At 38.7% G+C, this 15,492-nt stretch overlaps 1 protein-coding gene across 2 annotated transcripts in view; it reads left to right on the top strand.

The window, feature by feature from the left end:
• The window catches only part of PDE7A (phosphodiesterase 7A), a 50,203-nt gene that overhangs the window by 13,820 nt on the left and 20,891 nt on the right, over window positions 1-15,492 (top strand). The window contains exon 3 of one of the 2 annotated variants that reach the window (XM_081205920.1): window positions 10,916-10,999. The exons of the other annotated variant lie outside the window; for it this stretch is intronic. Coding sequence (XP_081062046.1) covers window positions 10,916-10,999 — 84 coding nt within the window. The remainder of the gene's footprint in view (window positions 1-10,915; window positions 11,000-15,492) is intronic. 2 annotated transcript variants of the gene reach the window in all.

Here is a 15,492-nt window from a genome sequence, read left to right as displayed (position 1 = left end):
AGCTGCACTGCAGCCATTGGTGTTTCTGCTCATTCTCCTTTTAAAAGGAATGTAATTGTTGGTGCCTATGCTTCCATGGATCTCCTGGTGTTTACATTTGTGGAGTCAGCTTTTCCTTACCATTCAGTGTAAACCAGTTAGCTTCTACTTGGATTATTATATACTCTTTCACAGAGTTCTTTTGAGCTATTTGGATAAAATTCAGTAGCCTTATGTACTATTAATTAAATATGTACATATAATATCAATGAGTATCAGATCTTTAGCACTAATAGTCATTTACTATCTTTTAATTTTGAAGTTAAAGTTTATGGAGATAAATCACATTATAAAGGGGGGATTAAACCATTCCATAGTCATTATATATTATATGATACAAGGGAAAATTATGGATTTTCTTAGACAGAGACTAACATCAAATCCAGTTATTTTATTAACAGAATTATATATCATTAAAATATATTTTATTGGGGCTACACTATGAATTACACAAAAGTTTGAAGGGGCAGCAACATTGGTTTAGCTTGCTGATAACCCCCTTGTGTATTGCAATGTATGCAAAGGGATCTTTAGCCCACCAACTTCCTTCTGTGTGAGCTGAAGGGTGGTCCTTAAGTCAGAGTAGATCCACTGAAAGCAAATCTTTGGTTGGAGCAAATGATTTGGTTGGATGTCCCTGTAAAGAGTTTTCTCCCAGAACTTCTGTTTTGTGTCTGAGTTTAGATATAGTCAAATAGAGGTTTAAACTCATATGCAGAAGAGCTCTACCAAAGCCTCTGTTGCTGCTCACAGTGGCAAAGAGGCTGTTTAAATAGCCCCATAGGAGTAAGTTTTTAGTGCTTAATAAAAGGGGGCCTTGGGATTTGGGGCTGGGCTGGGCTCATATAGCTTCAAGGGAATGAGCTTGCAGGTCACCAGTTGCCTACTCCTATTATAATTGACTTAGGTGTTCTATTTTGTGATGGTACTGATGTTTGAAAGTCATTTTAAAAACTTTTCCTTTCCATCCAGACTACATAGCCCATGAGGGGATTGTTAATTGTGTGGCAAAAGCAACTTTCCTTGTTCTACTTATCTTTAGTGACTGTGGAGGTATATTTGCACAGCAGCCTATTTAATTTATATGTGTCAGGAGATAACATAGAAAGTTTTAAACTGTATTGTGGAATTGTTTGTACCCTGCCCTGGAGCTTATGATAAAGGGTGGGTAATAAATTGCAACTAAATAAATAGAGATAGTTTATATACTCCAGTTTAACTAAGGATTTGTTCAGTCAGAATTCTTTCTCAAAGTTATACTAACAGTGAAATCAGAAATGGGTCATAGGGCTTGCCTGACTCTTCCACTTCTGTGTTAACTGGGAGAGCCTGTATCAGTTGGACTATGCAGTCTCTAGTTCAGAGAAACAGAGAAGTTAATCTGAAACCAGTGTATAATAGAGAATCTATTGGTCCAAAATGCCGATGAAATTTTGATAAATAACTTGGGGGCAACTGTAGATTTTAAAAAACGCAGACTAAACTAACACATGCAAATGCTATTCTATGAAATACCTAGATAACTCTCGTAAAACCATTGGCGTTCAAAGCAGGTAGAATGAGGAAAGAACATTATGCAAGTCATGACTGCTATAAATGCATAACTGCATAACTGTCTATAGTCTTGGAGAATTCTTGGACAACAGGTGAGGTCCCTGCAGATTGGAGATAGGCAAATGTTGTCCCCATCTTTTTAAATATAATTTTTATTAACAATTTCTTAGTTTACAAAAACATGTGCATTGTCTCTTTGGGTAGCGGGGGGTGGGGTGGGGAGACCCAGGTACCAACCAGTGGTGAGCTTGACATTGATACCAGGAAAGTTCATAGAACAGATAATGAAACAGTTGGTCTGTGAGCACTTAGAAAAGGATGTTGTGATTACCAAGATCCAGCATGGGTTTCTCAAAAACAAGTCATGCCATTTCTTGTTTTGATAGCATTACAAGCTGGTGGATCAGGGGAATACTGTGGACATAGTGTATCTTGATTTCAGTTAGGCATTTGACAAAGCCCCTCATGATATTCTTGTGGAGAAGCTGGTAAAATGTGGATTGGACAAGGTAACTGTTAGATGGATTTGTAGCTGGTTGATAGACTGAAACCAAAGAGTGATCACTAATAGTTCCTTGTCATCCTGGAAAAAAGGGACAAATGGGGTGCTATTCAACAGTAGAAGAAACTCCCATGAGAGATGGTGGACTCTCCTTCCTTGGATGTTTGATGGTCATGTGTCATGTATGATGTAGCTGAGATTCATGCATTGAGGGGGTTGGACTATCTGACCCTCTGGGTCCCTTCCAACTCTAAAATTCTATGATAATATATTGTTATATTGATTAATTATAAAAGATAAGTGCAAGTTAATGGTCTTCAATCTATCCACTTTGAATGCTGACTTGTTTTTTAAAAAAGATATCTAACACATCATAGAATGGCATTGTTAAATACTGATTTTATTCTGAATTTGTTGGTGTTCAGTCTCTCACACATTTATTGCATCATTGGATAATCTGTATAGATCCTTCTTTGGAGTCCAGTTTGCTTCCATTCTCTTTTAGTTTTTGATGCTGCTGTCCTTCTGTTTTTTGGATCTATAGTATAGCCATTATGATTAAATTTTATTTATCACTACATGTGCAAGTTGAGGAGTGAGTATTGTCTGAAGAAGTCTTAAGTAAGCCCTTACGTCTAAATTTTATTTAGTCAATAATCTGTTGTGGAATAAATGTAATTTGTGAATGCTATTAAAAGAAATACATACCTTACGTTATATCTAACAGTTGATAGCTACTCAGTTGCAGTTTAATTATTTTTCCACAGGACATAATCCCTGGTATAAGTAAACAAATGGGCACATGCTACTTTAAGTGGTCTACTAACAGTTTTGCTGAGATCATTAGTTAGCTTATTAAATACCCTCTCTTCTGTTTGATAGCATGGTATTTTGCAGAATCTTGTACAACCTTTTAAAATGTAATTAAAATTATTTAAAAGTAGTACCCACTCTCTCCCAATTTATTCACTTGATATTCCAAGAGGAAAACTGTATACTGTAATAGACATCCTGAGTTATCCTTTCCTTGAGGTTGCATCTGTTACCAAGGAAAGTGCCCATTCTCTCGCTACTGCTTGGTATTTCAGTTATTTCTTGGTGTTTTTTTTTAAAAAAATTCTCTGTTCCTTCTGTGCTAGATATATAGGGTGTTACCAAGTCCTAATCATACTCAGTCTATTCATGGAATCAAATGGATTTAGGTTACTTAACTCAGCAGCTTTCAGTGGATCTTATCCGAATATGATTTAGTTGGCTATAATATATTCCCCGCCCCCCCCCCCCCAATTATCTGAGCTATTTAGATACAGCTTGTGCAAAATTATATCCTGGATAGATATTTAATTCTGTCCTCTCATTCTAAGGTCCTCTATCTTGGGAATTTTCCCTCCTCCACTCTGGAAAAGTAAACAAGTTGGAGGAATAATTGTGTTGGTCTAGTTTGCTGTTCGTTGGTTTTTTCCAAGATTTACCATTTAAGTTTTTTAAAATTCCCTTTGTCTTTGTCTTCCCTGCAGTTCAAACTTTTTTTTTTTTTAAACGGTCATGGGAATTGAAAGTATTCTGAATGGAAGCTGGGTTCTCTACTATTGGGAACCTGGAATTCTCACTATTTAAATAGGTAATGGTAGAATAGTTACTAGAGCAGGGCAAAGGTTTATGCAAATCCTCCTAGCTCACTGGTGTTCCAACAAGTGCTACTATGCAGCTCAATCATGTGTCCTGGAACTGACTGTTGAAGCAGCTGGATTAGTCTGTCATAGGCCAATACTTCTTCACTTGGGTGGTGGGATCTGCTACTGTCTTTTACAGGAGGCAAATTCCCTTCCAGTCTTCAAGTACACTAACTCTCAAACTTTAGAGAGCTAACAATTAAAAAAGAAGGATAACACTTCTAAACTTAAAGAGTAGCAGAAAGAAACACAGATGACAACAGCAGCACTACTGTTGCCAATTCAGAAATATATGCAAATATATGCAAAACGTTTTATTAAGCCAGGAGAGATGGGCATAACAGTTTTTTTTCTGGTATACTTTGTATTTTGGGACAGTGACTTTTAAAGGCCCCCACTTTCTACTCATAGATATCCTTAACTTCAGTGAGGGGAACTCTCAGCAGGACCTGCCCAGAATATCTTATTAGAAGGAGGTATTTGTCATATAGAAAGTGCACTGGAATGAAAACCTCCCAAAAACTGAGGTGCATGTAGGTTGTTTTAAAACAATAAAAGGAAAATTAGATGACCTGGCTATGTCTAGACAATAAACATAGGTGGTGTAGTATATTTTACTGCTAATGAGTGGGGCAACCTGAATAAGTGATACTACTTAAACATGCACCACGTAATTTGCTCTAATTACCAATTGCTGAGGGCGATGCTAGCAGAGTGAGTGATTTGTCCTGGGACAATGAGTCTTACTAGGCAGTAGTAGTACACTGATCTGCTATAGCTAAGTACGTAAATGGAAGTGGTCCTTGAACTTGAGAAAGCATATCCTTCGTGAAGCACTGCTGTTTGAAGAGCTCAAACATAGGGAGAAAAAGAACATTCTGACTTTTGAAACCAAGCAGTGGAATAAGCAAATAATCAGTGGAAAAAGCAAAATATTTAAAACAATGACTCTGAAATTCAGACCTTTTAAAAATCCCAAGTAAGTTTTTGTAGGAACATCTTATTTGTAATTGAGTTCATTATCTGTTTGGGGTCAGCTTAGATGCAACACTGTGGTGAACAGTTAGTACACAAACACTCTGGCATTCTTTCCTTATATCTGATACTAAAATGCTTGATCAGTGCCTTCCCTGGTTCCACTCTCATTTGAATTTCCAAAATTTTGGTAACAGGCTTAGATGCCATGGTTAAAATTATTAATATCAACACTTAACATTTTAAGCACTTTGTATGTTAAGATAATAAAAGTATAAGACTCCTGTCTACTAGCTCACAATCTCAAGAGGCGCAAGACAAAAGGAAAAAGGAAGGGGGGAGCATTGGAACAGCTGTTATTTCACTAGTTAGTAGAAGGCACCAAGTTGGTTACTCTCACTTGTCATGATGATCTCCTTGGAATAGGGCTGCCCAAGACATTTTGTGTGAATGAAGATCTACACCAGGAACAAGCAGGGAATAAAGATGTACATTGGGAGCAAGGCAGGGAATCAAATCAACATTACTTGACAGTTGAAACTGGAATCAAAGTCTGTTGTGGAGGACAGGGCTCCTTCTCTGAATCACACTGGGCAGGTACGGATCCCAGGAGACCCCAGAGGGCAGTGCCTGTCATTTTCTGCCAAGTGTGAGAAGAGACCAGAATCACCTCCTATTTGCCAAGAGTCCCCTGTATAGGGGGCATGGGGAGCCTGCCAAGAACGCAGCAGATCTGGCCTCCCAAGGAGTGTGTTGCAGCAGCAGCAGCAGCAGCAGCAGCAGCAGCAGCAGCAGCAGCAGGCAACGTATTTGTTGGCGGCCAGATCTGCTGCCCCTTGTGGATCCTGCCATCCGAGGCAGTTGTCTCACCTTGCCTTAAGGGTGGGCAGGGCTGGCCCCACCCTGGAAGACAGGACATACAGTCCATGGTCTGCTGGCTGGTGACAGAGGTTAGAGTTAGTCTTGTTACTTTGCTATATATCTATTACTGTGAAATTGTGACAACATTCTCCTGGGGATATGTTTTTATAACTGGTGCTTGCAAAACTCGGGGTGCTTAAATTTGATGCAGTGTTGTATAAAATGCTACATTTGAGGTTGCTTTTTGTCTTTGAACGTGTCTTCTGTGTAAAGCAGAGCAAAACTTTTAAGATAAGAATATAAGTAACAAAAACATTTTATTGAGTTGGCAAAAGATGGATCCAAAATAGTCTATGCTTGTAAGAAGGAACAATTTTCACTTCCAGCTGCAGCACTGAATGTGAATTGTAGGGGAAGGCAAGGGGGTAGCACAGTGGGCTGAAGTAGTTGGTGGCTCCTGAAAGCCCATGTACATGCACAAGCCATCAGATGCAAATGTAATGTGGAATCCACAATTCAGTGTTGTAGCCATTAATAGTAATAGTTTATTATCAACGTTACAATTTTTTTTGTTCTCAATACAGATTGAATCTTGTCTGTATTGTAATCTGAAATGTAGTTTTAATTCTATTTCTAGGAGAGTTTAATAAAACTCAGCTTAAACACATTCAGTAGCCAAAGTTTGATTTCTCACTGTATATTTGCCAATTTCCTTGCTGAGCATAATGGTGTGCTCTTTAATGTTGCAGTAAATGGTAATAAATCTGACAGATGACTATTTATTGCAGCTACAGTAAAACACACAAAATTGAATCAGTGCTTATGATTGAAATATGCTATATTTACCAACATTAAATTTTGTACCAATAGAACAGAGGTGGGGAAACGCATGCATGGGGGCCAAATGCAGACTTCCAAACCTCTCTATTGGGTCCTTGGCACTCTTCCCATGCCACACCCCTCACCAGCTTTTTTTCAATCTCTCTTTGAGTGTTTTTGCTTAACTGGAATGTGTTCTTGGACTCTTAATAATGAGCTTAATAGTGAGCTCTTAATTGAGCATGTGTGTTTGTGTAGAACCTAGCCAACTGTACAAAGGTAAAATTTTCTTGGTCATCCTGATAAATAATGTTTATTGGGGAAAGGACAGGGGAATGTGACCCTGTTATTCTTCCTAGGTCTCTCAGTTGCTTTTGAAACCATTGATCATAGCATCCTTCTGAGCCAACAGTGGGATTGGTATTGGAGGCATTGCGTTACAGTGGTGATGGTCTTTTGGCTCCCTGGTAGTTGTGATGTGGGCTGCTGCAGGGTATAATCCTGTCCCCAATGCTGTTTAACATCCATATGAAGCCATTGGGAGTGGTCAGTAGGAAATGAGGATTGAGGTATGCTGATGATATCCAGCTTTACTTCTCTGTAGCATCTGAACCAGGAGATGCCAGGCAAGCCCTGGACTGGTGTCTGGGTTCAGTGGTGGGATGGATGAGGGCCAATAAACTAACTCTGAATCCTGGTGAGACAAAGGCACTGTGAGTGGCTCCCAAGTCCAGATAATTGGTCAATTGCCTGTGGTAGATGAGGTCATAGGTCCCCTGAAAGAGCAGCCTAGTAGTCTGGGGGTACTCCTGGATCCATCTTCATTGCCAGAGGTCCAGGTGACCTCAGTGGCGAGGGGTGCTGCCTTTTAAGACCGCTAGCTGCAGCTGGTGCAAAATACTGTATGGTTACTGGGACAGAATGTAGCCAAGCACACCCCACTGTTGAAAGAATTGCATTGGCTACCAAGTAGCTGCAGGGCTACATTCAAGGTTTTAGTTTTGGTGCATAAAGCCCTATACAGTCATACCTTGGGGTAAATATGCTTCAGGATAAGTATTTTTGGGTTGTGCTCTGTGGCGACCCGGAAGTAACGGAGTGCGTTACTTCCGGGTTTCGCTGCTTGTGCATGCACAGACAGTCAAAATGACGTCATGCGCATATGCGGAAGCGGCGAAACGCGACCCGCACAGATGTGCTGTCACGTCTTACATTCTATACAGGATACGAACGGGGCTCCGGAATGAATCCCGTTCGCATCCCAAGGTACCACTGTACAGCTTAGGTCCAGAATACCTGGCAAAATAATATTATCCTATATATCAGTCACTGCACTCTGCAGGTGAGGGCCTCCAACAGGTACCATCTCATCAGGATATCTGTTCTACACAGCGTAACAATTGGCCCTTTAATGTTGTGGCAGCTACCATTTAAAATCTCTCCTCTTTGACAGCTGGTGTTTTTTTCCCTTTTTTTGTCTTTCCTTTCTTAAAGAAGCATTTTAAATTGAGATCTTTCCCAGTCTTCAGCTGTATTGGAATTGTTTTAAATATCACTCGTTTCATCACACATTTGCTGCCCTGGTCTCCTTTGGGAGGAAGAGTGGGATATCAATTTCATAAATAAGTAAATAATTTGTTTAGATTTTACCAGTGCCATTTAATGCATAGATAGAGTTTGGCATAACATGAGCAAGCCTTAAACCTCAATCAGTAGACGGGGTCAAATGCACAGTGCTAAAAGTTCATAAAATGTTTATGTAAATGACTCACAACTCCAGTTCCAGATACTCCTTGGCCATTATGACATTTTGATTTCCATGTGGTGTTTCAGTGCCCCCATACCTTGAATCAAGTGAAATACAGATTTTATTATTATTATTATAAAAGCATGTGGGGTCAGTTTTACCACTACAGTGGTACCTCGGGTTACAAACACCTCACGTTACAAACACTTCGGGTTACAGACTCCGCTAACCCAAAAATAGTACCTCGGGTTAAGAACTTTGCCCCAGGATGAGAACAGAAATTGCATGGCGGCACAGCGGCAGCAGGAGGCCCCATTAGCTAAAGTGGTACCTCAGGTTAAGAATGGCTTCGGATAAAGAATGGACCTCTGGAACGAATTAAGTTCGTAACCAGAGGTACCACTGTATTGTGGTGACTGACAGAACTTAAAAATACATGCACTTAAAATCCTAGGGATTGAAGTGTCCCTGCAAAATGCTGCTCAGTTTATTAAATTCTTTTCATGGATGGGATCCAGTGTTATGCCTTCTCACACCATGAGACTACTACTTGTCCTTCCCCTATAGTCCCTCTCATCTGCCCCAGTGATTTAGGAAACCTGTTGGAGCAGATTTTGAGGGCTTGTGGGGTGCTGGAATATGGGGATAAGAGAAACCAGAAGACCTGCTGTGCAAGCAGATTTCTGTAGTGGATGCAGACAAACATAACTACAGATGCTTAGCCCAGAATTTGTTTTTTTCATATTTTGTAAGAAAAGAGAAAATCGGTTATTTGAAAACAATATTTTCATAATTATAATCAATGGACTTTAGGTGAACCCTTTACTCCTATAGGAATAAATTTCCAAAATATGTTGTTGAAGGTTTCTTCAGGTATTTTTATAACCAGCCAGCTCTAGCAGCTAAAAACATACACCAGGCAGTGGCTAAGAAATGAACACATTTGCGGAGAATGGAATGTAACAGCTGCTGACTTTGTCATTAATGTGCCACTAGCCAGTGGATAAACTAAGGAAAACTGTGGCCCGTTGCAGGGAGGGAGACTGACAAGAAATTCCCTCAAGATTCTTTACTGATAAATTCTGGAATATCAATACCAACTAGCATTTTTGGTTCTTAAGGAGATTTGATACTGGTAAGTTACATGTCAGAGAAAGAAGATGATTCTTCCTTTTTTTTTTTAATGCTGTAGTGAAGTTTTGGCTCATAGGCCTAAATAGGTCTGCCAGGGTCAAAGCATAAGCAGCGTTTCTCTTACCCTAAATCTTAGCACTAAGATCAAAGATAAGCTTTTTTCTGCTCTGACTAGTTGAATTTTGAATCAGCTGATATATAATGTCAGGTAATTGACAGCTGAGCAATCCTGCCACAAGTTCAAGCCTGAGATCATCATTATAACAAAAATGCTTGAGATCATTTATTTCATTATAATGAAAGTAAAAGTGTTATGGATACTTGTGAAGTGATGAGTCTCTATACCACATTAAAACACTTAATGAAATGGGGCCACTAATGTATTTTATCAAATGTAGTAGACATTATCTGTTTAAATGCCAGTACTGTTTAGAAGCTAACAGCCACAATGGAGTGAGTTTGGAGTTGGTTATACTGTACTCTGAGAGGAATACAGAAACATAGTCATATTGTCTGAGATGTCAAGAGAGGAAGCTTCAGAATTGGTAGGGCCTTCCACCAGGACAGCATAAAAGAGGAAGCTATTGCCTCTGTTGTTAATGCAACAACAGAAAATTGCAGCAACAATGTGCTTCATGTAACCATTTTGTCTGTTCTACTCATGCAGTTGTGAAATGTGCTGCTTGAGTAATGTGTGCTATGGTTGCAAGGTCTGTAAGATTTGTTGTTGCAGGTAATTCACAACTCATGATTATTGCACAGTTATACTTGTGTAACTGTTATAATATGTACGTTAATAGCGCAATATGTTTTATGTTTAAAAAACTGTGGGGTCAGTTAGATCCTACAAACTGTTCTTGTAGCTTTATGTGCTTTGAGTTGTGGGGTATTGTTGACCCTGATAATTTATCAGCAGGTTTTTTTTATACTGAAAATACAGTTCTCAATGAAGGCATACTTTAGCTTGCAAATGGTGTCATGCTTAATATAGTTTTATTGGGGCACATTTGACTAAAAGATTGTAATTTGAGGCTTTTTTATGTTGACAGCGCTAAGCTCACATAGACCCTCCCCAACTTCCCTTGTCAAAGCAAATAATAATTTGCCATTATGGCTGAACTGATCAAACTATGATTTGTGCAAGCCAAATTAAAATTTAAAACAAATGAGGAAGTTGGGGTAGGAGTGAGTGTGTTGGTCAAAGGCTAGTTCACATAACATGGTTTGCTGCTATTTCCAAACTGGATAATACCGTGAGCTGTTCAGTTGTAGCAAGAAGCAAAATAAAATTCTGTGTTCTCGTTTAGTTATTTTCACCTCATTATGGTGATGAAGCATAGCAGATGCAACTTCATCTATGTACTTACGGCTAGATTTGATGAGGTAGGAAAATTTTATAGAGAGCATGCAATTGCATGTTTGAAAGATTTTAAAGACTTTGTTTTGAACTATCATCTTTAAAATAAAAGGCATTGATCAGGGCATTTAGTAGGTTCACTGTATGACTGTTACACTACATACAGAAACGTCTACACCTTGCAACTGTGCTTGGTTGCAATTTTCTCTGTAGCTCTTCGACACGGTGTATTTCACTTTTGACCCTATTTCTAGGAGATGTACGAGTAAGAAGTCGGGCAGGATTTGAAACAGAGAGAAGAGGTTCTCATCCATACATTGATTTCCGTATTTTTCACTGTAAGTATTTAAATAATAGCAGAACAGTAATAAAGGGTTCCATTTGTGTTTGGCTGTGGGGCTTCAAATAATTGATGGCTCATTTAAAATGGAAATTTACATATTTTTTTTCATTTCCCTGCAAATTTGTTTGGAGAAATTAAGAATTTACTGTGTGTGTGTGTGTGTGTGTGTGTGTGTGTGTGTGTATAAAAATCCATGTGCTACAGAGGTGAAAAGAAACTGTTTCTTTTAAATTAATGAATAAAAGGTCCATATTCTCCAGGGTGCTATGCAGTCAGCTTGATATGAAGCTGGTCTGTTAAATATTCTTATTCCCAAGTATGTCACCAATACACCAACAATACCTGTGCACCAATAACTTCTCTCTGTATGACTGATAGAAGAAAATTCTTATGTAGCTATGCATGCTGAATATTAAAAGTAGGTTGGATTCCAGAGATGCAATTACTCAGCTAACTGGACACTGTTGGAAGATATTGACTTTTTCTAATTCCCCCTGCTGCCTCCCCTGAAAATTTCCTCTGAAAATCTGCTCTGGTAAGGGGGAATCATTCAAAACAACATGGGAGATGACATGGGGGAAGGTGAAATTGTTAATTGTCTCCCCTTCACCTCTCTTGGATCAGACTTGCTTTTGTGAATAGAATGAGCCCTCTATGGAGGGGCAAGTCTGTATTCAATCCATTGCCTATGCTGTTGTAATTCATTTGGTAGAGCTTTCTTGTTTAATTGAAAATTCCAATGGTAAAACTTCTCAGCAGTACAGCTTTTGGTTTCTAGCAGAATCTTGCTCCCAGTAATTCAGGTTTCCTGAAGTTTAGCTTAGCTATTTTTTCTGCAGCATGAAGCCTGTTTCAATAAATACTCAAAAAACAGCTGAACCTAACTGCAGTGCATGGAGTCTTCACCTACAATGTCAGGTGTTAAATTTTTATTTTATTTTCCCATTTTTTGTTGATTGTTTTATGTACACCACTTAGAAATGCACATAATTAAACTGTATATAAATGTATTGAATAAAAGAAGAGAAAGTAGTTTAAATTGCAAAATAACCTCCTCTTTGTGATATTCTTCTCTCTCCCTTCTCCCTAAAGTTAAGAACTGAAAGATATCATGACAAAGAATGAATTATCTTTGTTTAAGCAACCATTATCTTTAGATGGAAGTGGAGATATTTGTCCTTTGGCATGAAGGTTTGAGAATAACATTGACAAGTTTCTTCAGAAAGAGAAATCATTCACTATCCATAAGTAGTAGCACAACAATAGAACGGTACTTGATAGGCCTTGGTAAGACATTTAAAGCATTTTTTTCAGATGCAGTTATCCCCATAGTTTCCCTCTTGGGCAATCCTACACCAAACACTAACTTTGCACATATATATTTCTTATTTGAGAAATTATTTGATTAATTTTCTTATCTTCAAAATGAAGATGCATCCATATTCCATAAATATTTTAAAATGTTTAGTTTGGTCTGAAAGCCGCTTCCTAATGTTGATGTTTCTGAGAAGACTTGGCTTGGCTTCAGCTGGACATTGTATAAAGAAGCAGCATTATGCCTGAGATGTTTTTCTTCCAAGGGATACTCTTAAAGGCTTATATAAATTTGCAAAAACATCCACCTGATCTCTCACACATAACTTTCATAACTGTAACTTTCAGCTGATGTACGTTGTTTGATGGTTTAGTTAATTTTATTTATTGTAAATGAACACTGATTTTATACGTGTTTGTCGTTCTCTACCCCTTTCTGGAGATCACGTGGTGCATGGTGGGCTATCAGTATTTGAAATAAATAAAGTGGAAGAGCAATATTGAATCAGTTTGTGAGTTGACATGATAACACTTGTCCGAAGGGCTGTTGCATAGTAAAGGGCAAATACTCGGTGCTGCTTCAGTGGGCAGGAGTAGATGTAATGGGCTTAATATACAGGAGTTAAGATTTTGGTTGAATAGTAGGATAAACTTATTGACAATGGAACCAATTAACTAGAGACATAGTGGGTTTTGCCTTGCTGAAGATCTTCAAGAAAATATTGGACAGCTGATAGTCTGGAATCTTCTTGCTCTGGTTTCCTGTATCTTTAGGAACCTCATGCTGGACTTTTGTCACAGTTGTGGCGACAGGACCAGACACTGTTTTCCAGAACTTGAAGTTTGTAGCATTCAACTTGTGTTTATAGTCACAGAAGTCTCTTAAATTCCAATAAAGTACTTTTTAAGTCCCATGTCCTCATCTTTTTTTTTAAAAAAAGGCTTACCTTTTCCAAACAGAATTGACATATGAAATACCAGTTTCCTTCTGTAACAAGTGTTGAGCATCTTACAATGAACTGCATATTCAATTAAAAACGTGTTTTGTTCCATAGAGGTAATATTCTTGTTCCCTGGTCGTCTGCTAATTTTTAATTTTGAACTGAACAGATGGAGAATTTATCTCTAAAAATTGAGACACAAGCAGAGGGCTTTCTAATTTCTTCCTCAGTGTAAACAGCAATAGAGGGTTTCTCAGGGTTCTCCTCTTACATTCCCACACTGCTCACTCCCCTACACAAAGCAAGACAGGTGAATTGAAGTGAGCAGCCGAAGCATGTAAAGGAAGAGTGCTTAGCAGTTGCTGTTTATCTCTACTCCAGTGCATTATTATTAGGGTGCAGGTTTTGTTAGCTACGGTAAATCTTAGGAGGCTGCCTTATGTTGAATCATACTGTTGGCCCGTTTAGGTCAGTATTGTTGTATTTGGAAGCAGCTCTCCAGGATTTCAGAGAGGCCCACATGGAGGTGTTGAGAATTAAAACTCTGACTTTTTATGTGCCAAGTATGTGCTTTATCATTGATGTATGCTCCTTCTTTTAAATGCCAATCCCAGATTATCGTATTTGTGCTAGGAGTGTTCAAAACATTTGGACAAATTAATAATGGGGCTGCTTAAGACATACTTAGGGCTTGTCTAAATCAAGCAGGATATCTCTGAAGTGTCCTAGACCAAAGCAGGGTGTTCCAAAGTGCTTCAGAGATGTGGTTGATGCAGACAGTGTGTCTGCAAAGATGGAAACATTTCTCCTGAAGCCTGCCATTAAAGGAAAGGCATACGTACTTGGGTAGGAGGGAGGAAGAACTCCTTTGTGGCTGATGGGTCTTGATTCTGATCAAAGCGAATGATTTTACCAGGGTGCTTCAATCACAATGCTTTGGGGAAGGAATGTTAAAGTAATTTATCACTTTGTTCTTCTATCTCCTGTTCTGTAATTGTTGTTTTGGGGGTGCTTGCTTGGAACACAATCAGCATCTATTACTCTGTGTCCACACATTCACTCCTGTCAAATTAACATTGCACTTTCTATGGGCAGAATCCAACTGATACATCTAGTGCAAGGATTTCCACGTGTGACATAACTTCCCTTCCCTTTCATCTTCTACCCTCTCCCCTGGTCCTCCAAAAATCGGCTCAGAAGGATTGGAGGAAATGCATGCATTTAAGGGGGCATGCAGGGAGAGGAGAGGAAGGGGAAGTTCCTTTGTGCAGGCCAAAGTCCTTGCACTAGCAGATCTACTTAGTTTGATACCACCCTATAACTTTGGGTGCCAGTTGAGCAGAACACAAGCATGTAGCTGCATTTTTCATTAATCAGAACTTCCTAGCCTCTGCGCTCTTCTTTTTGAAATTTTGCAATTACTTTCCTTGGGCACCTCTATAATGTATGACATAGGGGAGAAAGCAGATCTCCCCTCCCAGAAATCAACTTTAAAGGCAACTAGTACAAAACCCCATAGACCTATTTGTTGATAATTAGGCTAGGTTATTACACTGGGATACCTCTTTCCATGTATGTTATATTTTAATGCAGTTCCTCACAAAGCAATGGGGGGAAATTAAGTGAATCTGTTTTACCCAACCTCAAATTTTTAAGGTTTCGTTGCAGGAAAACTATTGCAGCTATCCAGTGCAGTCAGTTCATTCCCTCAGAACTGGCAATGATGCCTGCATATTTCTTTCAATTGTCCCTCTAAATAAAAATACTATTCTTTTTTTTTTGGGGGGGGGCAGTATCACATTTTAAAGATGCCCAGTAGAGAAAATCCCTGAACCTCTTGGAAATTCAGCTGGTGCTATCTGCTCAAGATGGATAATAGGTCTGCAAATTTCATTCATTTTTTCAAAACAGAAAAAGTTGAAACCATTTTTTAAAATTCCTCATGAATGTGAATGGAAGGAGCACAAAGCTTCATTTTTCTCCCAATCAGGTTTTGAATTCAGACCCTGAGCTCAATTTTACAGCTTATGAATTGGTGTAAACAACAGCAGCAGCAAGTTAGTGTGTAATAGTGTGTAAACAGACTAAGTTTGTAAAGGGTGCTTTTGATCATTGAAACATTAGTTGAGTTGGAGCATAGAGATATGAGTGTGTGGAATTTATAATTTTAAAGCTCAACCTATTGTATATTAAAATTCAAAAAAGGTTTTCTTGAGATATACTGTATGCTCAC

Source organism: Podarcis bocagei, assembly GCF_964188305.1.
Source record: "Podarcis bocagei genome assembly, chromosome: 8".
NCBI classification, from domain to species: Eukaryota; Metazoa; Chordata; class Lepidosauria; order Squamata; family Lacertidae; genus Podarcis; species Podarcis bocagei.
The sequence above is the reverse complement of the archived record's forward strand: the minus strand, read 5'-3'. Positions and strand labels throughout refer to the sequence as shown.